Source organism: Canis aureus, chromosome 10, assembly GCF_053574225.1.
Source record: "Canis aureus isolate CA01 chromosome 10, VMU_Caureus_v.1.0, whole genome shotgun sequence".
Classification (NCBI taxonomy): domain Eukaryota; kingdom Metazoa; phylum Chordata; class Mammalia; order Carnivora; family Canidae; genus Canis; species Canis aureus.
The window spans coordinates 60,070,962-60,095,937 of NC_135620.1; the positions used below are offsets into that span (position 1 = coordinate 60,070,962).

At 45.7% G+C, this 24,976-nt stretch overlaps 1 protein-coding gene and 1 non-coding gene across 5 annotated transcripts; one reads left to right on the top strand and one right to left on the bottom strand.

The window, feature by feature from the left end:
* Positions 1–1,048: 1,048 nt before the first annotated feature.
* PGAP4 (post-GPI attachment to proteins GalNAc transferase 4) lies at positions 1,049–23,277 on the bottom strand. Of its 4 annotated transcripts, none has more exons than XM_077912740.1 (2): positions 23,148–23,277; positions 1,049–5,742 (listed from the first exon to the last, which is right to left on the bottom strand). In XM_077912740.1, the coding sequence occupies exon 2, from the start codon at positions 5,662–5,664 to the stop codon at positions 4,453–4,455; it is 1,212 nt and encodes a 403-aa protein (XP_077768866.1). In that variant the 5' UTR covers positions 5,665–5,742; positions 23,148–23,277; the 3' UTR covers positions 1,049–4,452. The 4 variants fall into 4 exon arrangements, with proteins under 4 accessions (XP_077768866.1, XP_077768867.1, XP_077768869.1 ...); XM_077912741.1 differs by lacking the exon at positions 23,148–23,277 and adding an exon at positions 22,914–23,050; XM_077912743.1 differs by lacking the exon at positions 23,148–23,277 and adding an exon at positions 22,178–22,264.
* Positions 20,338–20,440, top strand: LOC144322835 (U6 spliceosomal RNA). The gene has a single exon (XR_013388452.1). It is a non-coding gene; the product is annotated as a U6 spliceosomal RNA (small nuclear RNA).
* Positions 23,278–24,976: the final 1,699 nt, after the last annotated feature.

The window sequence follows — 24,976 nt, forward strand, 5'->3', positions numbered from 1 at the left end:
GATAGAAAATTTATTGGGAGGGATTACAATTAAGTTGAGGCCTGAATTATAGGAAAGATTCAGCCAAAGGAAAAGTGTTCCAAATAGAGAGGATGGCCATGCAAAGGACTTGCAGTAAGAATCAGTGCAGCAAGTCCAAATAAGTAAAAGTAAGCTGGTATGATTAGAGGCTGGAAAAAAAGGTTGGGAGTGGTAATAAGACATGAAGTCAGACAATTTGCAGGGGCCAGATCTCATCTGGCCTGGAAGGTAATTTAGGGGGCTTCATTTTTATTCTAAACACAGTAGGAAGGGCACCTGGGTTGCTCAGTCGACTAAATGTCTGCCTTCAGCTCAGGTCATGATTCCCCCGGCTTGTGAGCTCTCTCTCAAATAAATAAATAAAATCTTTTAAAAGATAAATTCAGTAGGAAGCCAGGTGCTAGCAAAGTAATGAATTATTTATCTAGAACATTGACTATTCATTGTTTAGTTCCTATGCATTCTCCATAGGCTGGTCCTATAAAGATTTCACGACAGTGGGGCACACCGGAAGAATTTATTACAGGGGCACCTGGCTGGCTCAGTCAGTGGAGTCTGTGACTCTAGATCTCGGGGTTGTTAAGTTTGAGCTCCACACTGGGTGTAGACAGTACTTAGAAATAAAATTTAAAAAAAAAGAAAAGAAAAGGAATACATATGGAGTTGGAGGCACACAGGAACAGGTGACAAATGTGAGATCCTTTGCTTCACTCTACATCTTTGTCTTCTTCTTCCATCTCTCAGACATCTTAAAGCTACCCCATCCCTATGTCCTTGTTTCTTTTGGATAAATTCATCATTTGGATTTGGATTTTCATCTGTTTTTATCCCAAATTATTAATAGAGATGCCTCTTTTGAGTCAGTTCATTCATCCACATTATCTGTGTAGGACATTAGGGAAAAGATCAAGAAAATCTGTTAAGTTCTAAGCCAAAAATCCCCATTCATTACAAAGTGATGACTCACAACAAAGCTACAACCCAAGTACTGGAGTGACCTAGAAGTCACAGCACATTTTCACTGCAGTTCTAATATATTAAGTACTTTTTAATTACATTTTCAATCATTTTTTACATAGTTCTCAAAGGTTTTCCAAATGAAATCCAACCTAAGAACAAAAACAAAACCAGTGCCAGTTAATGAGCTTTTCTCAGCAAATTCATTGTAATTAGGATAAAAATGTCCAAATGGTTCATGTGACTTAAAATTAGCCAACTTCATATCACAGATTACTATAACTCACAATGTATCGTTGTATGTATAAAAATCCCACACTAATCAACTCCAATTAGAATGCCTCTCTACCCAATTTAAGTTACCAATTAAATAAATTCTACCAAATAAGGAGTGTGTATCCAAGGTAAATTAGATTAATCTTATCATCCCATTAATCCGATTTATATTCTCCAGTTGCACGGTTGTATTCTCACTCTTCTTTCTTTAAACAGCAATAAAAAAGAATGCACAATTCAAACGTTTCCACTTAAGAAGTACAACAAAACCAGTTGTGAATTTTAAAGCAAACAGCCCATAATTGTGAATGGCTACCTTGGAACTCCAAAATGGTGTGTGTGTGTGAGTGTATGTGTGTCTAGTTTCAATACTATTCACATTAGAAAAATCCATCCATAGAAATGAGAGAGAATGACAAAAGTCTTCTCAGGATGCCTCAGTGGAACAGGTGCTTTTATTTGAACTGATACGTCTATGCCAATATACCCAGCCACAATAGGGAACTTTGTGACAATAGGGAACTTTGTGACTGGGTATATTTGCATAGAAATATTAGTTCAAATAAAAGCACCTGTTCCACTGAGGCATCTGAGAAGACTTTTGTCATTCTCTCTCATTCTCCTCTTAGTTAGGCCTGATGATTATTTAAACCCTGAAAGGTGAGCAGGTTCTGTTAGAGGCCTTCACCCTCCTGGTGATCTATGTCCCTTGTGATGGAAAGGGGGCTTTAGTTCTCCTCTAGCTCCCCTGCTTAGGATTAAATGAGACTTCAGCTTTGGTGTAAAGCTGTCAGTTGTCCTAATTAAGGACAGCATACAAAAATTGGGCTCTAGGAATGAGGGACAAAAGGGAGGGAGATCCAGAAGAGGGTGGAGATAAAACGGAAGAACTGAGCATGCCTCTGCAGAAAATGTCCAGAGACAACAGGCTCTAGTTAAGATCTACAGGGGGAAGGTGTCTTAGTGTATAGGTAGAGAAATTTGACCAGGCAAAGACAGCTTTAGCCATCCAGCATGGAGGAGTCAGAGGGGAGGGACATCTGCATGCGGTAGACGACTGAATCAGAAAGCAGAAATATAAACCAGCAATGATTCCCAAGCTTTTGCCTGGCTGGCTTAGATGTGACGCTCCTGCTGCTGGGCAAAAAAACATTCACAAGGAGATCCCGTCGTTAATGCAACAAACTCTAATGAGTTGTAGGCTGGGGGTGGTTCTGTTCCTGAACATGGGATGAACCAGTTACCGGACGAGGATGAAAGGAGGAGTGGAATCTGAACACCTTGGTAAAACATCCAGTAGCTCTGCTCACTTTGGACTTTCCTGAGGGACACATAATGTCTCAAGAGAACAGCACGACACACATTCAGACCTATTTCTTCCCCAAGAGCAACAGGACAATGAGTTTCTACCACAGGAGCTTACAGAGACATTTTTCAGTCCAGGTTACAATCATATTCTACAAAAGAGAACTTGACAACACAGATATTGAGAAAATGAACGTGGTTAAGAAAAAAGTGCAGGAGCTGGGAGTCAGGGGAGCAATGTTCCCGTCCTGGCTCTGCTGCCGTCCAGCAGAGCGAACCTGTGGAAAAGCGGTTTCACCTCCCTCGGTCTCAGTTTGTTCATCAGCAAACTGGAACTCCCAGGTACCGTCTTGGTGCTCTCCGGGGGATCTCCAGATGGAAACTCACTGGAAATTTAAAAAGCAAACGAAGACGTGGCATGGAAACAAACTGTCGACGACGCTTGTACTCCAGTGTGGACATCCATCTTCATAAAGGGACTTGTTGGCCTCTGGTCTCATAAGTATCATCAAAGGACATTTAAGCATAACTTTGGAGTAGTTTTCAGATGCTAGTCTTGGAATAAGCTCAAGAGGAGTCTCGGATCATTTCCAGTCCGAACGAACAATTGTTTTTGGCGTGATCGGAGGTGGCGGTAGCTGAAAGCTGAGCTACATTATCCTTCACAAATCACAACGACAAGTCAGCCTTTATTCGAGCAGTTTGGTCCAGGCTGTCTACTCCCTGGGTGGGAGCCCTATGCCCTATTGCACACTTTAAAACAGCATCACTAGTATCTTTATCCAAAATACAATTTGAGGGTCACACACTTATTACAAGAGAGAAAAGAACTCGTATTTGCCACGTGCCTTCCACGAGCTAAGCACTTGCTAAGTGTTTTACATACATTCTGTCATTTAATCCTCAAGGCAGCTCTAAAAGGTAGGTATCGCCATCCCCCATTTTACAGGCGAAGAAACTGAGACTCTGAGCGCTCGTGACTTGCTCAAGTTCGCATCACTAGGGCATGGCAGAGGTCCGAAATGAAAATTCAGGCCTTCTGACTTCATAGTCTACACTTTAGCTTCTCTGACATCATGATGCCCAGAAGGAAAAAAAAAAAAATAATGAGGGGGCACGGTTAGCCAGCAAAATCAGAGAAAAGGATATGCCATTGGTAAAGGGCTCTCCCGCTTTCTATCATTCTGCAATGTCCAACTTTCAAAGAACAAGAATATGATAGAAATATTCGCTGTGAAATCGCGTCTGAACATAAGCCAACTTGACTTTGACGATGTGGAAGGCGCTTCCAGATCGTGTTGTGCCCTAAGGTTGTCACTGACCATACCGACCATCAGCACACCGCAGCTGCGTGGAAAAGCAGGGCCAGGTAACAGAAGCGAGATCACCTGCCTCCGGGTCGCCGGGCACGACAACGGCTTTTACCGGCGTTTGCTACAGCAGGTCAGAGACGCGAATGCAGAGGTGGCCCTGCCGCTTGGACACCGATTTTAAACCCGCGTCCACCGTCAGGCCCCGTGGGAAGGAAACCGATTGGAAAGGACCCCACGTCTCACCAACCTCTCCCCTTAAAACCCTAAAGCGGTCCTGCCTTCGTACTCTGGGCAGTCACGAGCCCTGGGACAGGGCAGAGCTGGAGACGGCTGGAGAAGGGGACCGGTGCTGAGCTGGCCCCTCGGGGGCTGGGTCCCAGGGCGCGAGGCAGTGTGGCCGCGTGGAGGGGCAGGGCCCCCGCCTGGGCGCGGCCATCCGCTCCTGCCGGTCACCAAGGCCCTCAGCCGCCTCAGCGGCCGGTCCCCGACGGCCACGACGACCGGGACGACGAGAAGCGACGAGACCCGCGCCAGCAGCCAGGTCCGGGCCGGGCACGCGCCGCGAGGCATTTCTGGGCGGCTAGAGCAGGCTGGGATGGAAGTTGTACCGGAGGCTGGAGAAGAGCCCGATGTGCTTCACGAGGTTGGGCTCCACCACGTAGGCCCGCTCGCCCTTGGCCCTCAGCAGGGAGTAGAGCGCCATGTCCTTGCCGAAGCCCTTGTGGCAGTACACCTGGGACAGGTAGGTGAGGGTCCGGCGGGCCGCGGGCGCGGGGAAGAGCATGGCGGGGGTGCAGCACTGGGAGGCGGGAACCACGCTGTACAGCGCCGGGCTCAGCCGCCGCAGCTCCAGGAAGTAGTGGCGGCCCACCAGCTCCACCAGCCCCATGCTGTACAGGGAGAAGAAGAGCAGGACGGGCCAGCTGCAGGCCGGCCGGCTGGCGAACCGCGTGTACAGCCAGGTGAGCAGGGGCCCCAGCAGCATGCCCACGCCGACCCACTCCAGGATCCGCATGGGCTCCGGGTTGATGTAGTGCTGGAGCCTCTCGGGGTGATAGAGCTTCAGGTAGAGGGCATCTCGGAGGTGCGGCTCGGAGAAGCGGGCCCGCAGGAGGTGCTCCAACACCGGGAAGATCTGCTCCTCCGGAACGGCGTCGTCTTCCACCATCAGGACATAGTCCGGGTTGTAGGTCTGCAGGGAGGACTCCAGGCAGTACACATAGTCCTGCTTCTCTTTCTCGAACGAGTTGGTCGAAGGGTCATCCCCATAGTCGTCCTCGGTGCCCTCATAGCGGTTGGCCACAGGGACGTACTTGGACAGCAGCTTGGCGTCGAAGTGGCTCACGCTACGTTCCACGTTGCACAGGAAGAGTTGGTGCCCCTCGCACTGGGGGCCGCACTGCTGAAGAAGCCGGTGGAACTGGGACACCACCTGCAAGACATAGTGGAAGCCAGGCTGCCTGTCGACAGTGATGATGGTGATAACCAGCCAGGGGCGGGGGGTGGCCTGCCAGACGATGGGCACTGAGCCATTGGCAGAGGGCAGCTCCTCAAAGTAGTGGAGGGCAGCCTCACCCTCTTTCAGGCTTTGCTGCAGGAACTCTTGGCTCATTTGGTTCAGATGCCAATGGCGCAGATAGAAGTAAGAGTGCAGAAGGCGGTGACAGGCCAGGGGGGCCAGCAAGCCGAACGTCACCACCGTTAAGATCAAGAGCTGGATGGCAGTGCTGCCCCAGGAGAGCCGCCTCAGCCTCCGGAGGAGCATGGCAGCTGGAAGGGCTGGTGTGCTCATGAGGTCAACTTCTGGTCAGGTCTGGTCCCGAGAACAAACCATCCTGGAATGCAGGCCCCAAACTGGCACAGGTCAACCCTAGAGACAGAGGAGTACAGAATGTTAGGAAGCTGTAAGAAACCCCAGGGACAGAACTCGGCACATATCAAACCAGAGATTCTAATTCTAGGTTGTGGCTACTACAGACTTAGAGGTCTTTCCTCTGGGGCACCTGGGTGGCTCAGTGGCTGAGCGTCTGCCTTTGGCTCGGGTCATGATCCTGGGGTCCTGGATCAAGTCCCTCTGCCTGTGTCTCTGCCTCTCTCTCTCTCTCTCTCTCTGTGTGTGTCTCTCATGAATAAAGAAATAAAATCTTAAGAAAAAGAAGCATTTCCTCCAGTATAATATTCTTTGCTTGTATTGGTAATGATCTCTGGGATCCTGTCATTATTTCTGAGAGTAGGGAAATCTTGGTGTACCCAACCAAGCCACCATACCCGCAGATAACTGGTTAGGCTTACAATGTGCCAGAAAGTCACCAGGAAGCCCAGTAAGATAATTATTTCAATTCAGCAGCTACATAGATGTGCATTCTTAAGAGAGAAAAAGCAAGACTTGATACAAAGCAATTGCACATTTATTTTTATTTTTTTAAAGATTTTATTTATTTATTCATGAGAATACACAGAGAAGAGAGAGAGAATGGCAGAGACACAGGCAGAGGGAGAAGCAGGCTCCATGCAGGGAGCCCGACATGGGACTTGATCCCAGGTCTCCAGGATCACACCCTGGGCTGAAGGTGGCGCTAAACCGCAGAGCCACCTGGGCTGCCCACAATTACACATTTAGAGTAAATCCTGAAGTGAGTGTGCAGTAAGTGCTGGTTGACGGGCTATGTGTAGCAATTTCTGAAAACTGTCTTTTCTGCACATCCCAACCAAGAAAAGGACTATTTATGAATCCTTGTCTTTGTCAAGATCTTCCATTCTTATTTCTCTAATCTCATGCAACTATACTTGAAACTGCATATTAGTTAAATCTTGATTGTTCTTCCATTTTATTTTTTATAGCACAACCATGGGAACCAGTGTGTCTCACATGCAAGCGAACTCCTGAGCCCCAGACTCTGGGAGGGGAGGAAATATCTGAACAAAACTCCATGAGTGGCTATGCCAGGAGGGAGGGAGGGAAAGACAGAGATGAAGATGGAAGAGAGTTGCTCCCAGTCTGGTCCAGAAAGGATGTTGCATGACGTTACAGCTCACAGTGCAGGCCGGAGGTCAGGCACACATGTGACTCCCAAGGCAGGCACTCAGTGGGTGGCAACTCACATCACCTCTCCACAGCTGGAGGGTCCTGGATGACTCAGTCAGAGTGTGCGACTCTTGATCTCAGGATCCTGAGTTTGGGCCCCACGTTGGGTGTAGATGACTTAAATAAAACTTGAAAAAAATGTATACATATGGGGGTGCCTGGGTGGCTGAGTCAGTTGCGTGTCCCACCCTTGGTCTCAGCTCGGGTTGTGGGATTGAGCCCCACATCAGGCTCCATGCCCAGCTCAGAGTTTGCTTGAGATTCTCTCTCCCTCTCCCTCTGCCCCTTCCCACATTCGCACACACTCTCTCTCTTTGTCTAAAATAAATCAAGTCTTTTTAGAACATGTATCCATTATAGAAACTCAAGTAATACCTTGGGAGTAAGTAGGTCTAATGATCTGAGGGAAAACAGCCTAATCCTGAGAAACAGAATTTAAAAAAAAATATTTAAAGATTTTATTTATTTATTTATTCATGAGAGACACACACACAGAGAGGCAGAGACATAGGCAGAGGGAGAACCAAGAAGCAGGCGCCTGTCGGGGAGCCCAAATAGGGACTCAATTCCAGGACTCCGGGATCACAACCTGAACCAAAGGCAAACGCTCAACCACTGAGCCACTCAGGTGCCCTCCAAGAAACAGGATTAAAAGGACAAAGCCAGTACAACACCAGTACTGTCAATCCAAAACTAAGCGAACAGAAGGTAAACCTATAAACCTCTTATGTCAGAAGCATAATAAAGTGTGCACACATTTGGAAGAAACTGCCTAGCTTGTGAGTTATCTTGAAGGAAGGCCCACCCAGGTACCATATAAGGTTGTGGGATAGCGTTCAGGGCTATCATTTCCATGTCCTGCCCTTCTTGGGTACACAGAAAGACCATATTCCCTAGCCCATCTTCTTCTAGGTGAGGTCCTGTGACTAGGACTTGCCAGGAAAATATGAGCAAAGTGACAGCTGTGACTACTGGGCTAGAGTGGTTGAGAGCAGATGTGCCTTCCCGACTTTCTCATTCTCCATTTGCCAGTGGAGTGGACCTGGAGGGTGGAGCCACCAGATGGCCTGAGCCTGAGGTCTTGAACGACTGCCCAGAAGAGAGGTCCCTCTCACTGCTCACCTCAGGAGCCTCCCAATCTAGAATGGGCTGTGTGGGGAGTAACACATAAACCACCGTGTCTAGTCACTAATGACTTCTGGACATTTTTTTTTAAGATTTTACTTATTGATCCATGAGAGACAGAGACAGAGACAGAGAGAGAGACAGAGAGAGGCAGAGACACAGGCAGAGGGAGAAGCAGGCTCCACGCAGGGAGCCCGACGCAGGACTCGATCCTGGGACCCTGGGATCACACCCTGGGCTGAAGGCAGCGCTAAACCACCTGGGCTGCCCCTGGACATGTTTAGTAGAGCAGTTTCTTGTCCTCCCACTTGAATTTTGCAGAATACCACACTTCTCTCGATAGGACGATGACACAGTCATTCAAGAAAGTCTCATTTCAGCATCAGAAGCACATTGTACTGTAGGACCCCGAGGGGAGACAGACACCCCGGTACTTAGTACAGGATCTGGTTAGTACCCGCAGAGGGGAGTAGCCGGGAGACATCTGAAGAGTGTGCAGCCCCGGGCCTGCTGGTTCGTGAACGTTCAGAGTACGATAGACGGGATGCTTCTCCCTGCGAGCTGCTCAGGCCAGTGGAGTTAATCATGTGGACGCACATCCCCTTGGCCTCACCAGTTTCCCATCACTCCTAGTGGAAGCCAAGGACTGACATGGGGTTGAGCTTGTACTCCCGGTGAGGAACGGAGCCCCTCAGATGGCTTCCCGCTCACCCTGTCCTCCCTAGAGAGAGCACACCCGGGAGAGCCGTACCCACTTAGAAGAAGGAGCAAAATACAGTCAACAGGATAAGGCATGCAGCTGGGAGAGTGCCAGGCACACAGTGAGCACAAACATGACAATGTGATTACGATGACGGTGCAGAGCTCTGTGTGTGGTGCAAAATCCCTATCCACACTCCTTCAACACTCTCTTCCAGTGACAGTTTCTGGTAAAGCAAGAATGTGACGCTCTTTTGTCCAGACAAGTCCCAGGGGTGGGATGTTTAAGGATTTTGTGCGTGTGCGCGTGTGTGTGCATAGTAATTAAAATATAAATCCGATCATTCATTCTCCTGCTTAAAACCCTTCTTTAGCTTCCCATTGCTCTGTTAATAAAATCCAAATTTATTTTTTTTAACATTTTATTTATTTATTCATGAGAGGCACAGAGAGAGAGGCAGAGACACAGGCAGATGGAGAAGCAGGCCACTCGAGGGGAGCCCGACGTGGGATTCGATCCCAGGACCCCGGGATCACGACCTGAGCCAAAGGCAGACACTCAACCACTGAGCCACCCAGGTGCTCCTAAAATCCAAATCTTATCATGGTCCACAAGACCCTTTAATGATCTGGACTATGCCCTTCGCTGTCATCTTGTGCTACTGGCTCTTTCTCAAATTACTCAAAATTAGAGGTTGGTAATTTATTTCTGTGAAGGGCTAGGCAACATACTATCTCTGTTGCATGTTCTACCTATACTTTTTAAAAACTCCTTAAAAATACAAAAACTATTTTTAGTGCTCCAGCCACATAAAAACAAGCTGTAAGCCAAATTTGGCCAGCAGCCCATAGTTCACCAATCCCTGTTCTAGACTATCATTCTCTGATAGAAATATAGGAATATAATGCAAGAGCGACATAGGTATTTAAATTTTTCTAGCAGCCGCAGTAAAAAAGTAAAAAGAAACAGATGAAATTAAGTTTAATAACACATTTTAAATACATCAGAACTGGGCAGCTCTGGTGGCCCAGTGGTTTAGCGCCACCTTGAGCCCAGGACATGATCCTGGAGTCCCATGTCGGGCTCCCTGCATGGAGCCTGCTTCTCCTTCTGCCTGTGTCTCTGCCTCTCTCTCTGTGTGTCTCTCTCATGAATAAATAAATAAAATCTTTAAAAAAAATAAATACATCAGAACTATTATTTCAACATGAAACCAACATGAAAAATTATTAATGAGGTATTTTATGTTCCTTTTTTACATGATGTCTTTGAAATCCAGTGTATATTTTACATTTTACAGCATATCTCAATTCAGACTGGTCACGTTTCAAGTAATCAAGAGCCACGTGTCACCAATTAGCAGGGTAGCTCTAGACCCACTGATCTTTCAGAACAGTGACTATGCTACACTCTTACCCAACTCCTGGCCTTTGCTCACACAACTCCCACACCCTGGAACATTTTATTCCCTCACCTTCCCTGCTTCTTCACAAGATAGCTTTTTCCCATCCTTTAATCCACTCTCCCTGGCCCCTGCAAAGCAGGAGCTACTAAATTGGCACTGACATATTTTGCTAGTGGGAGTATAAGTCAGCACAACCTCTGAGGAATTGATTTGGGAATATCTAAGAGAACCACTAATGACTCAGCAATTCCATTTCTAACATTCCTTCTTGGATATATATTCTCATGTGTGAGAAATGACTTGCAGTATCATTTATAATAGCAAAACACTGCCAAGGGCTCATCAATTGAGAATGAGTCATATAAATTATGATACATCCAAAGAACGGAATACAAAGTACCCATTAAAAGCAAGCAAACTTGGAAGAGAAGAAGATGGTAACAGAGAAGGCTCCTGAACTTCTCTCCTCCCAAGGACACATTAAATGTACGGCCATACCATGAGAAATTCCCTGAGAGAAATGCAGAAACTAGCTACGAATCCCCTACACCTAGGGAAAATGAGATAATACCCATGTTGAAAAGGTAGGAAAGAAAGGCTGAGACACACTCCAGCCAGAAACACCCCACACCCCCACACCATATAGCACCATATGATGGGAAGGGAACTTCCCATTCCTAGCTTCTCCCTAAGGAGTAAAGGGTTTAGACCCCATATCTAGCACCCTACACTTTTTTTGTCTTTTTTTTTTAATTTTATTTATTTATTCATGAGAGACACACAGAGAGAGAGAGGCAGAGACACAGGCAGTGGGAGAAGCAGGCTCCATGCGAGGAGCCTGATGTGGGACTTGATCCTGGAACTCCAGGATCACGCCCTGGGCCAAAGGCAGGCACTCAACCGCTGAGCCACCCAGGGATCCCTAGCACGCTATATTTTAAGACTCCTACTTAAAGGATGGGCTGCCAAACTATCTATCTCTAAATGCCAATGGGGCTTGCATCCATGAGAATAACAGGACCATAGCAATAAAAAGAAGCAGTTCTTAGTGGGTCCATGAGCACTTGCCACTTCTCACTCCAGGGTCAGTACGCAGGGAGCAGGCAAAAATGACCATCCCCTCATTTTTCCCTGGAAGGGTTTTGTGTGCATACTTTACAAGTTCCTGCCAAAGGGTCTAGCTTCTAACTTGGCACACATATTTATAGGAGCTTCTGAGATTCTCCCCAGAACCCAGGGGGAACCGATTGGCACTTCTTCCACCGGCTCACTCCAATGATAAAACCAGGTCACCAGTATCTCTCTGGAAGGAGCTTTTACACAGGCCTGGTGCTTCTGCAGCAACACCTGAGGGATGCACCCCCAGATCACCTGGCTCTAATCACCAATGGTATATGACTCAAAATACTGTGGGAACCAACAGATGAATTCAGTAAAGGTGCAAGATGTGAGATCAACACACAATAATCAATTGCATATCTATACACTAACAAGGAGAAATTGAGAAAACAATCCCATTTACAATAGCTTCAAAAAGAATAAAATGCTTAGGAATAAATTTAACCTAGGAGGTGACAGATCTATACATGAAAAACTTAAGACGTTGTTGAAAGAACTGAAAATGATACAAATAAGTGGAAAGATACTCTGTGGTCACGAATTAGAAGAATTAATATTGTTAAAATGTCCATTTGACCCCAAATGATCTACAGATTCAGTGCAATAACTATGAAAATTCCCATGGCATTTGCCACAGAAATAGGAAAAACAATCCTGCAATTAGTATGTAACTACAAAAGACCTCGAAGAGTCAAGGCAATTTAGAAAACATGGGAGGTAAGCTCCTTAACACTGGTCTTAGCAATGACTTTTCTGTATTTAATACCAAAAGCACAGGCAACAAAAGCAAAAATAAACATGTAAGACTACATCAAGCTAAAGAGCTTCCACACAGCAAAGGAAACCATCAACAAAATGAAAAGGCAACCTATAAAATGGAAGAAAATATGTGTAAATCACAGAGTAGACAAGGAGTTCATATCCAAAATACACAAAGAATCCATACAACTCAATAGCAACAACAATAATAATAATAATAACCAATTTATTTAAAAACAGGCAAAGAAGGACCTGAATAGACGTTTTTCCAAAGGAGACATATAAATGGCCAAAAGGTACTTGAAAAAGTGCTCAACATCACTAATCATCATGGAAACACAAATCAAAACCACAATAAAATATCACCTCACACCTATTAAGGTGTCTACTATCAACCAGGCAAGAGATAACAAATGCTAGCAAAGGGTGGCTCAGTGGTTGAGTGCCTGCCTTTGGCTCAGGGTGTGATCCCAGGGTCCGAGATCCGGGATCGGGTCTCCTTCTGCCTATGTCTCTGTCTCTCTCTCTTTGTGTCTCTCGTGAATAAATAAATAAAATCTTAAAAAAAAATAAATGCTAGCAAAGATATGGAAAAAGGAAGCACTTGTATAGTGCTGGCTAAAACATAAACTCGTAGAGCCACTATGGGACATATGGAGGTAGAAGGTTCCTCAAGACATTAAAAATGTGTGTGGAGGTTCCTCAAGACATTAAAATAGTGTGGAGGTTCCTCAAGACATTAAAAATAAAACTACCAAATGATCCTGCAATCCCACATGTGGGTATATATCCAAAGGAAACAAAATCACTATCTTGAAGAGGTATCTGGCATTGCAGCATTATTCACAATAGCCAAGATATGGAAACAACCCAAACATCCACTGGTGGATGAATGAATGCATAAAGAATATGTGGTATATCTACGCAACAGAATATTATTCAGCCTTAAAAACAGAAGGAAATCCTGCCATTTTTGACAACATGGATGAATCCAGGGGGCATTGTACTAAGTGGAATAAGGCAGAGAAAGATAAATACTGCATGGTATCATTTGTATGTGGAATCTAAAAAAAAAAAAAAAAAAAAAAAGTCACACTCACAGAAGTAGAATAGACAGTTGGTTACCAGGTGCTAAGGGGAGGGGTCTGGGAGTAGGGAGAGGTTGGTCAAAGATCACAAACTTTTAGTTATAAGATGAATTAGGTCAGAGGATCTAATGCGTAACTTGGTGACTACAGTTGACAATACTGTGTTTACTAAGATACAATACTGAAATTTGCTTAGAGTAGAACTTAAGTGTTCTCACAAAAAACAAAAAAGCAAACTCTTCATATATAGATATGGAAAAATTTTAAGATATATCATCAGTGAAAGAAGACATAGAAGAGTATGCCTAGCATGCTACCGTTTGTGTAGAAAGGAGGGGGGGAATACACTCAACGGGCACACTCTTAAATCCGGGTATGGCTTATTTTCTAGGATCTTGCTAAGGGGCCTGGTGTGCTTGTAGGGGTGGCTTCAGATTTTCTGCACAAAAGAGGTCTGTATGTTCCAGCTGGATAGAAGGGGAGAAGATTTTCTCGAAGCCGTTCATCAAGCAAGCATGATGATTTTCCTTCAATTTTGTTATTTATGTGGGGCAGGAGAAATTAAGGAGATGTCAGTCCTATCCAAGCAATCTGCACTGCTTAGGGAATCCTTATACTTCCCCTTGACATGCCAGGCTCCTGATTCTCTCTGCTCCCTGGCAGATGCGTCGGGAGCACCTGGTGCTGACATAAAGACCTTTAATCCCAGGCAATTTCCTTACTGGAGGCAACAAAATCATTAACACTTAGAAATACCTATCTTTAAAAATATGGTGTGAGACTGCTGTTCTCCTGACCATTAGGGAAGGAATGGGATTCTGTTCAGAGGACACATGGTCCCTGCCTCCACAGCTTTTGCTGGAGTGATGAGCAGCCCAGGCCTTCAGAGCTCATGATAACGACATGCATTCTTGTTCACGGGTCGGTGGATAGCTGTGGTTCAGCTGGGTTCAGATCCAGACTGCAGGTCAAAATCAGGTAGTTCCATGTACCTCTTGTTCCTGGTCAGGTTGCAGAAGAAACAGCCATCTGGGCATGCTCTTTTGGTGGATGGCAGGTACACAAGAGTCAAGACATGAAGATACATTTACAGCCTCACTTAATTAAGCATGCATAGATTAAGTCCACTCACCATGCACTAGCCAAACCAATGGAGCAGGGAGGTTCACTCCTCCAGAGCAGAGGAAGGGGAAAATGAAGGTTCAATGGAAAGCAAAAGGAGCAGGCCAATTTCTAAGCCCTCAGGGAAAAAAGAAAGGCTCTGGCAATCTGCTCAGAGTCTTGGACATTTCTAAAATGCTCACAAGGCATCTGGCCCCCATATCATTATACACAGTACGAGTCAGAACAGACTATAGTAATGACCCCTACATCTCAGGTGTTTATAAGAAAAGATGTTTAATTCTTGCTCATGTTACCTGTCCACTATGGATCAGTTAAGACTCTGCTTCCCCCTGTCATTTGCACTCCAGGACCCAGGTAGATGGAACTGCCTCTTTTCTAGACATTGCTGGTTTTGTAGCAGAGGAGAAACAGAGATAGCAGACTATAAACAAGCTGGCTCTCAAAGCCACAGCTCAAAAATGACACACATCATGTCCACCTTCACTGACCAGAGCAAGTTACATAATAACTCGAGTTCAACAGAACAGAGTTATGTCATTTTCCTTACCAAAAGACATGTGGCCACCTGAAGCCAATGATTAGGGAAATATACGTCTTGAAGAAAATACATGTCTTGAGGAAAGACAATAATGCAATCTAGCACAGCCATCTGGGGCCATGGGGGATGAGATCAGATCCTTCAATGATCAGATGACTTGTTTGCCTAAAATCCAGCCACGTGGAGTTAGGCAGGCATTCAAGACTATGTTATTGTTTGCTTTTAAACACATATTTTTAGGATTTAACCAATTGCTGCACAGTGGGGTGTGGTGTTCAAGGCCTCTTACAATTTATTTCACTTTACTGACTTGGTTTTAAGATAACTTATTTGCAGGCAGCCCGGGTGGCTCAGCGGTTTAGCACCTGCCTTTAGCCCAGAGTGTGATCCTGGAGACCCGGGATCGACTCCCACGTCGGGCTCCCTATAGGGAGCTTCTCCCTCTGCCTGTGTCTCTATGAATAAATAAATAAAATCTTTAAAAAAAAAAGATAAGATAACTTATCTGCAAACAGGATTTTGCTTTGGTAGTTTGAGGGAAGGAGGTCTCTACTTCCAGTCCAATCTGGGGGTGGGATAGAAGTAGGACCATGTCTACATTATCACTCCGTCTTTTTCCAGAATTCCATCATCACTCACGGTATTACTAGCTCAGGACTGCTGATGTGGACCAATGGTGTGGACTGATTGGCTTCTGTGAGGTGGCCTGGAGACAATGACACCATCACAGCCTCGATTCTGTGACATAATGATCACTGTGTTCTTATCTATGCCTTACTGGTGCACTTTGAAACACAATCATCTTGTAAATTGGATTATGTCTGTTATTTTTTTAAAAAGATTTTATTTATTTATTCATAGACACAGAGAGAGAGAGAGAGGCAGAGACACAGGCAGAGGGAGAAGCAGGTTCCATGCAGGGAGCCCGACGTGGGACTCGATCCCGGGTCTCCAGGACCACACCCCAGGGTGCAGGCGACACCAAACCGCTGCACCACCGGGGCTGCCCGATTATGTCTGTTATTGTGTCTCAGACGGAGGGCTCAGAAAAGACAGTGGAAGACAAAGACACCAAGAAATGAACATGAAACAGGGCTAGAATGAATAAATACAGCGACGATGACAGTCATATTTTACTGCAGCTTCTAACAATTAAACTGGGGGCGCCTGGGTGGATCAGTGGGTTAAGTGGCCAACACTTAATTTTGGCTCAGGTCACGATCTTAGGGTCATGGGCTCGAACCCTGTGTGGGACTCCGTGCTCAGCAGGGAATCTGCTTGAGATTCTCTCTCCCTCTACCCCTCCTGCTCATTCTCTCTCTCTCTCTAAAATAAATAAATATTTTAAAAATAAAATAAAAAATATTAAGCTGAAGGAGTCACAAAGGCATGTGAGGCAGTACACCAGGCTAAGCATCAGGAGATAAGCAGGCCAGAGGACTGTTTCCCAAGTCTGCCTTCCTACATGAACGGCTCCACCACTCTTCAGGAAGGTTGGGTCCAAATAACAGTACATTCTGACTTTTCATTCCTATCCAGTCACTTCCCAAATCCTAGCCAGCCAGCCTTATGGCCTCGTTTACGCCTCTCTTCTCTCCTCCTTTCCCACAGCATGCCCTTCTGCACCGCCTCACCCTATTACTTACTCCTCATCACCTCCAGGCCAGCTGATGGCAAGAGGCTCCTAACTAGGCCCCGAACTTCCAGAATGAGCAACGGATTGGAAGCCAAAAGATCTTGGTCCAAGGTCTGGTCCCAACACTCACTAATTAGACCTATTTGTAAAGAAATCATTTATCCGAGACTCTTCTGTCTCTGTCAAGGAGGAAAATTAAAAATACCTCATTGGGATCCCTGGGTGGCTCAGTGATTTAGCACCTGCCTTTGGGCCAGGGCGTGATCCTGGAGTCCCGGGATCGAGTCCCACATCCGGCTTCCTGCATGGAGCCTGCTTCTCCCTCTGCCTTTGTCTCTGCCTCTCTCTCTCTCTCTCATGAATAAATAAATAAATAAATAAATAAATAAATAAATAAATAAATAAAATCTTAAAAAAAAAAAACACCTCATTGGGGTACCTGGGTGGCTCAGGGATTGAGCATCTACCTTTGGCTCGGGTCGTGATCCTGGGGTCCTGGGATCAGGACCCACATCGGGTCCCCTGCTTCTCCCTCTGCCTGTGTCTCTGCCTCATGAATAAATAAAATCTTTTTAAAAATCTTTAAAAAAAAAAAAACCTCTTCTATAGAGGCATTGTGAGAATGAAATGAGACAACGGCTTTGAAAGCCCTTTGTCAGACAGAAAATACCGCAAACGATGGTAATGTTTTACGTTATCAGCATCTGACCCTCTGAAGCACAGGTCTGAACATGGTGCTCTTTCCTGTGGAACTGCTTAACGGTTCCCAATGACTGTAGAATGAGGCCCAAATTCTTCACAAAGATTCTTCCCAACGCAGTTTCAACTATCTCCAGCCTTATTTCTTCTCCTCGCACAGGCTACTCAACCATTAAAAATCACCTCAAAAGAGACTTCTTAAAAGCCAACCCTCATTTGCCCCAACCAGAAATAACCTCTTATTTCCCAAGTGCTTGGCCCCTTTACATAAATTTACCCCTCAGAACATTCATTTATCACTTTCTACTCCAGACTGTATCTATGTATAGCTACCACTTATTAAGCTCCTATTACATATCCAAGTTCTGTAGTAGACTCTTATATCTATTTCATTTAACCAAAATAGCAACTCTCAATCAGGAATGGAACTAATACCATCTAGATGGAAAAAATAAATGCTACCAATCGAAAGCAGGAATTAAAACAGAGGAGAAATTCCAAAGCCCATATTTTGTCCGCAACGCCTGCTGCCTTCCATGGCTTCATTCATGGCCTTGACTTATGCCCTAGTCAGACTTAAAAATATTATGTTAGTGGTTTCAGTCTGATAGATCTTTGGTATCCCTTGCAGCCTCATCACAGTACTATATGCATAGGAGAAGCTCAATGTTTATTGAGCAAATAAATGCCCATAGTCATGTCCTTTAACATCTATGGATCTCAATTCCTCAGCTATAAAATTGGGGGTATCAAAGAGCATGGCCGTAGACTGTGCAGAGATCAACTTACTTGTACATGTCTGCTGAGCACGTATTATGTGCCTAGCGCATAATAGGCTTCTCATAAGAAGCCTATGAGAAATACTATTATTAAGCCTGTTTTATACCTGAAAAAACTAAAGACACAATTAATTTGTCCAGAAGGTTAACAAAACTTTTTTTTTTAATTTTATTTATTTATTTATTCATGACACAGAGAGAGAGGCAGAGACATAGGCAGAGGGAGAAGCAGGCTCCCCGTGGTGTGCCCACGTAGGATCCAATCCCAGGACCCCAGGATCACAACCTGAGTGAAAGGCAGACAGACGCCCAACCACTGAGCCACCTAATAAAGTTTTTAAAAATGGGTGGGAAAACTTGAATCCAGAACCCATGGACTGGTTCCAGAACCCATGTTCTCAATCAATATGCAATACTGTCTCTGTAGAGATGAGAAACTCAAGAAAACCAGCTGAAAAATCATTAGAAATGGTAATAGATTTCAGAATATGAATGTAAATATTAATATGTAAAAATTAATAATATAAAAATATGCAAAAATAATATATAGTATTACACACAAACTGCTACACCTAATCAGACAATAACCAAATTAATTAATGGGATAAAAGATTCCCATGAAAATGGGGTAAAAAAACCCTAAAAAACCTAGGTATAAATTTTTTAAATATGCAGATAGTATACACATATTATAAAATTCTACTGAAAGATATTTAAAAAGTCTTTAGTAAGTGGAGAGACATAACATTTTCCCAACTGGAAAGCCTCACTAATGAAGGAGGATAGAGATTTCTTTCTCCAGAATTAATCTCTACATTTAACATAATGTCAGTTCAATTCACTTCAAGAGGGAGTGGCCCAGTTCAAAGAAAGGGCACTTGCGTATAAACCTATAAACCGGTGCAACCTTTGGAAGGAAAGTTGAAGCAGTATCTATAAAAATTTTCTATGTGCATCCCCCTTGACACAGAAAATCTTTCTAGGAATCTATCCTGCAGAAATGCCAACACTTGCTACCAAAGATGGACAAGGAATGTTCATGGCACTTTTGTTTGTAATATAAAAAAGGAGAAAGAAAAAGAGGGGGGAAGGTAGGAGGGAGGAGGAGAGAGAATAGGAGAGCAAAAAGGAAGGTGGAACAGCAGGGAAAGAAAATGCTCAGCAACAGGAAACATATTTTATTTTATTTTTTTTTTAATTTATTTATGATAGTCACAGAGAGAGAGGCAGAGACACAGGCAGAGGGAGAAGCAGGCTCCATGCACCGGGAGCCCGACGTGGGATTCGATCCTGGGTCTCCAGGATCGCGCCCAGGGCCAAAGGCAGGCGCCAAACCGCTGCGCCACCCAGGGATCCCAGGAAACATATTTTAGATAAATTATACAAAGGGATGACAGGAGCCATTAAAAAGGAAGAGAAAGCTTTATATATACTAACATTTAAACAGTCTTAGCTAGGTCTCTGCTATGCGCTGAATGTGTTCCCCGCAAATTTGTGTATTAAAACCCTACTCCCCTTGAGGCACCTGGGTGGCTCAGTGGTTGAGCATCTGCCTTTGGCTCAGGTTGTGATCCTGGGGTTTGAGTCCTGCATCAGGTCACCACAGGGGGAGCTGCCTATGTCTCTGCCTCTTTCTGTGTCTCTCATGAATAAATAAATAAAATCTTAAACAAACAAACAAAAAACAAAAAAACCCACCCCTAATCCTCAACGTGATGGTATTTGGATATAGGGTCTTTTTTGGGAGGTCATTAGGTGTTGGCAGTGGAACCCTCATGCTGGGATCAGTACCCTTCTAAGAGGTGAGAGAACACACCTCTCTCTGCTCCCTGCCAGTGAGAACACAGTGCAAAGGTGGCATCCATACACCAGGAAGAGGGCCCTCAGCAGAACTTAGCTACGCTGGCACGCGGATCTCAGACCTTCAGCCTCCAGAAAGAAATGTTTTGCTGTCCACACCACCCAGTCTATGGTAATTTGTTACAGCAAACTGAGCAGATTTGAAGTCTCCAAGGGAAAAATAATACAAACCATGTCAATGCAAATTGTAGAAAAATGTACCTAGTATGGTCATTCTATTTTTAATATGGAATATAATTTAGTGAAAAAGAGATGAGGTATGGAGGAAGGAGGCTTCCAGTTTTGCTTTCAACACTTCTGTAGCGAGAGTATGTATTACTTTTATGATAATTATTAAGCATTCACTCCACAAATACCAAGTCTTGTACTGGGATGGTGAACATGACAGCCCGGGCCCCTATACTCTGAGAACCCTTGTTATCATAATCCAGTAGAAATCCAAACAAGATTTTGTTTATTTCTTTTGGTGATGCAAGGAAAAGTTACAGTTAACTTGACCAAAGTATTCTAAGATTTTCTGGAACTAGTACTAATAAAAAACTGCTAGGAAACTTTGCTGGCACATATACTAAAATTGGGAGGATGTAGCAAAGATTAGCACGGCCCCTGTGCAATGATGACATCAATTTTATATAATGCTTCTTTTTTTTCTTTTTACTGTGATGGTGGTTACACTCAATAAAATTCATCAAAATATACATTTAAATGGTATGTTTTATTGCATGTAAACTATACTTCAATAAAATGTATTTTTCTAAGAGCCAGGAAAATGATAATACAGAGTAATAGAATCTGCCTAACCAGATCTTAAGCCTTAAGACTTCAATAATTAAAGTGACACGGCACCAGCACCAAAATACACTAATAAATAGACAGATGTGAAAATCCACACAGATACAAACATATAATAATGTAATCTACCATAACTCAATCAATTTAAATCAGGGGTGAAAAAATGGATTTAATAGCTTTATGGCAACTGGCTAATTCTTCGGGAAAAGTAAATTAGCTGTCCACTTTATAACTTAAGCTAGAATAAATTTCACATTAAAAATTTCAAACAAAAGCTTCAAAGTAACTGAAGAAAATACAGAAGAAAATGTCTATATTTTAGGAATGGCCTAAAGATTTAGGAAAGCCCCTTCTCATCAAGGTCCGTAAACAGAAACCATTTTTAAAAAAATGACTAAATGGAAAAGTTAAATTTGTATATAGTCAAAGAAGAAAAACTGACAGATCATCTAAAAGATTGGGAAAGACTACTTATCATAAATGACACCATTACTACTTTAATGAGTAACATATAAAGAGTGCTTAAAAATCAGGAACAGAAAGACATTCCAGTTGAAAAAGGGGCAGAAGAGGGGTGCCCGGCTGGCTGGGACAATGGAGTGTGCAAGGGCTGATCTCAGGGTTGTGAGTTCAAGCCTCACACTGGGCAGCGGCGGGGCATAAGAATTAAGACAGTTCAGCCCTGCAAATGCAAAAAGCCAGTACACAGAGGAAAAGGTATTAATTCCCCCTGGGTAATCAGACCTGCAAATTAAATCGGTCTCCTATTTTTGTCCACCTTATTGGTTTAGACGTTCGTATGCAGAGAAAACTTTAAGAAGATATCCAGGAAATCTCAACAATCCAGATGAAGTCTTAAGGGATCTTTATTTTCTCCCTTCCATTTTTTTTCTGGTTTCCGAAGGCTTTGTCATCCTCTTACGGTTTACAAAAAAAAAAAAAAAAAAAAATCCAATAATCTTAATAACGTTTGGTGTCAGACACACATGGTTTTCTCCTGTCACCTCCCGGAGTACCTGGTCCAGTGCACTCCAGCCATGCACCCCGAAAAAAAAGCTACCCCACCCCCTCACCAGGTTCGGTCCTCCCGGGGAAACACACGTGCACGCACACGCACACGCACCTGCAGGCTTCGCTGAGGGGCCGCAGAGTGAGATCATGCCCGAGCCGCTCTGCGCTCCCTCCGGGGCCGGCCGGGGGCGAACGGGGCCCGCGGGCCATGCCGGGCTCACACCCAGCCCGCAGGAGCCTGGCCCCTGGCCCCTCGGGCGGGCGCAGTGCGGCACCGGCAGCGCCGCGCGCGGAGGCCCGGAGGAGGCGGCGGCCGGCGGGGGTGGTCCCCTCCGCTCGTCGCGCCACAGACCCTGGCCAGTCCCCGCCGCGCTCGGGCCTCAGTTTCCCCACCCGCAGGTCGGCGCCCTCGGGCGGGTCTTTCCGGGAGCCGGGAGGGACGCCTTCCTCCGCCGGGTCGCCCTTCCTCGGTCCCCGGGCCGCGAGGTGGCCCGCGGCAGCCCCACGCCCCGGGCGGCCACCGGGCGCTGCGCCCTCGGGCTGCGCGGCCCCGCCCGGCTGGGCTGGCGGGAGCAGGCGCTTACCTGGCGCTCGGGGCGGCCTCGCGGCGCGGCGCGGGGCGGCGGACGCGGGCGGAGGCTGGAGGGGCGCCCCCGCCCCGGGGTCCCCGCGGTCCTCGCGCACAGCGGCCGGGCCTCGGGGCTGCTCGCCGGCCCGGATGCGCACACCCACCCGGCGGGGGCGGTCGGCTCCGGCCTCCGCGCGCCCCGGCTCACCGCCCCCGGGGCCCGGGCCTCGCCTCCTCCCGCGGCGCCGCGGCCGCGCCGGGTCCCCCGCTCGGGCAGGCCATGTGACCCGCGAGCTGCCGGGCGGCCGCAGCCCCCAAACCCGGCTCGCGGGGAAGAAGGACGGCAGAAGGCGCCCACTGATGGGCGGAAAGGGAAGCGCAGGCTCCGGGCGGAGGAAGTGGGGACGCTGGGAGGCTCGGGCTCTGCGCTTTCCGCAGCCGCCGCGGGCCTGCCGGCGGGTTCTCGCCGCTCCGATCGGCTTTGCCCGCCGCGCAGATATTAGCCGACGCCACCTGCGCCCCGATCCCTGCCGCGCCCAGCCCCGCGCCCGGCGCCCTATGAACGTCCCTCCGCATCTCGCTTCATCCCTGGGCATTACAGACCGTCATCCCCGATTTGCAAATTTGCAAATGACGGAAGAGTCGAGGAGCTAATTGCCAAGTGCAAACCCTTCCTTATTCCAAAAGCTAGAAATGTAAACGTTTATGCAAAAAAAACAAAAAAAAACAAAAAAATCAGAAAGGTGGGGCACCTGGGTGGCTCAGTGGTTGAGCGTCTGCCTTTGGCTCAGGTCCCTGGAGTCCTGGGATCCAGACCCCATCCGGCTCCCAGAGGGAGCCAGCTTCTCCCTCTGCCTATGCCTCTGCCTCTCTCTGTGCCTCTCATGAATAAATAAAATGAAATCTTAAAAAAAAAAAAAATCAAAAAGGTTTAACCGGAGCACCAGCCAGTATTGGGAGTTAGGTCTGTGGCTCCTTCCACTTACCTGTCAGTCTCCCAGGAGTGGCTTCCGTGGTTCAGCACCCATCCCCACCCTTCATTTTGGCAGATATTTATCCAAGAATTGTTCTGACTTCCTGCCAGCACCATAGATGAGGATGAGGTAAGAATGAGACCGCCTACTTTCAGACTTCTTTTACATGAGAAGGTTAAAAATTTTGCACAGAACATCTGGGAGAGGGAGCTGAGCAAAGGGAGAAGAGAATCATGAAAGAGATGCCTGTAGAGTGGCCCTCATTACTAATGAAGGGCTTTCATGCATTGAGAGAGGTCATTTCGGAGCTTCATCTCTCAGAAATCATTTTGTTAATAGGCCACAGAGGTTTAAAAAGAGATCCAAAAATAACTAGGTAAGAGCTGAAGGAGATAATTTGGTGTTCATTGTGAAAGAGCCAAATACTAAGTATGTAATAAATGCTCATTTAAGTGGTATGCGAAGATGTGATCTGTCCTACATTGTAACTTTTATTCTATTCTCTTATCATGGCTGAAACTACCTAAAATCTAGGCATCTTTAAAAGAGCAGCGAGGTCTCAGGCCAACTCGGTCTCCAATTGAGAACTGCGGAATATTTTTTCCCTTCAGATAGGTCATCACCGCTTGTTCAAGCATAGGTATGCACGTCTGCTCCTGCCTTCAGGGCTGCCCCAAGTCATGCAAACAGGAAGCATGTTTCTTTTGTGAGAGGAATAGAAGCCAGCGTGACATTTCATCTTGGGGCATTTAGAGATGTATTCACATAAATGAAATAACATCTCTCAATGAACGAAAGCCCTTCATTAGAAAGCTATTATTTTGGGTCTCAAATGTTCTGGAGTCTTCCAGAATCCTATTTTAAGCAAATATGGTTCTAAATGGCGTAATACTGGTGGTATGAGAAAATGGGCACATTGGTTGAAACAAGTCCTGAGGAAGAGGAGGACAGGCAAGCAATGTGGAATGAATGACCCTGGGGAGGAAAAAGGAAAGCCAGAGGAAAGTGAAAGCCACTCTGGCTTCCTGCAGTTTCCACCTCAGGGTTTTGTTGCAATTCTAATTTTAGGTCAGTTTGCCTTCTCCGCCCAGGGGTTGGCAAACTACAGCTCATTGCTGTTTTTCTGCAGCCCACAAACTAAGAATGGTTTTTTTACAATACTGAATAGTTAGGAAAAAATATTTTGGTATATGAAAGTTACATGAAATCCAAATTTCAGTGTTACTGGCACATGATCATTCATTTACATGTGTCTTTCTACGGCTGTTATCGTGAGTTGAACAGTTGTGACAGAGACCTTATGACTCACAAAGCCTGAAATATTTACTGTGTGGTTTGCAGACACCTACTCTATAAGGTCTCTTCAGGGGTCCCGAGATAAGGCAGTAAAGCCAATAAATAAATGCTCATGAGATTTCTTATGTCAGCATAGCTGGTACTAGATATCAAGTTCCCTTAGAATCTGATCTCCATCCACCTGTGCAACCATCCATCCGCCAGGGCATCCATCTGTCCCTAATTTACAACTGACATTTATTGAAGTATTGTTCTGACATGGTGGCAACACCGTGGATGAGAATGAGATAAGAATGAGCTATGTGGGGGTGCCTGGGTGGCTCAGTTTGTTAAATGTCTGCCTTTGGCTCAGGGTCCCGGGGTCGAGCCCCACATTGAGATCTGTATTCAGTGGGGAGCCTGCTTCTCTCTCTCTTTCCCTAAAATAAATAAATAAAATCTTAAAAAGAAAAAAAGAATGAGATGTGAGTCCTGCTCTCAAGGAGTCTGTCATTAGGAATGATGAAGTATATGTACGACTGCATAGGCTGACAGCTGGATCTGGT

Coding starts and splice junctions, on each gene's coding strand:
- PGAP4 (XM_077912740.1), bottom strand. CDS start 5,664: ATGAGCACACCAGCCCTTCCAGCTGCCATGCTCCTCCGGAGGCTGAGG.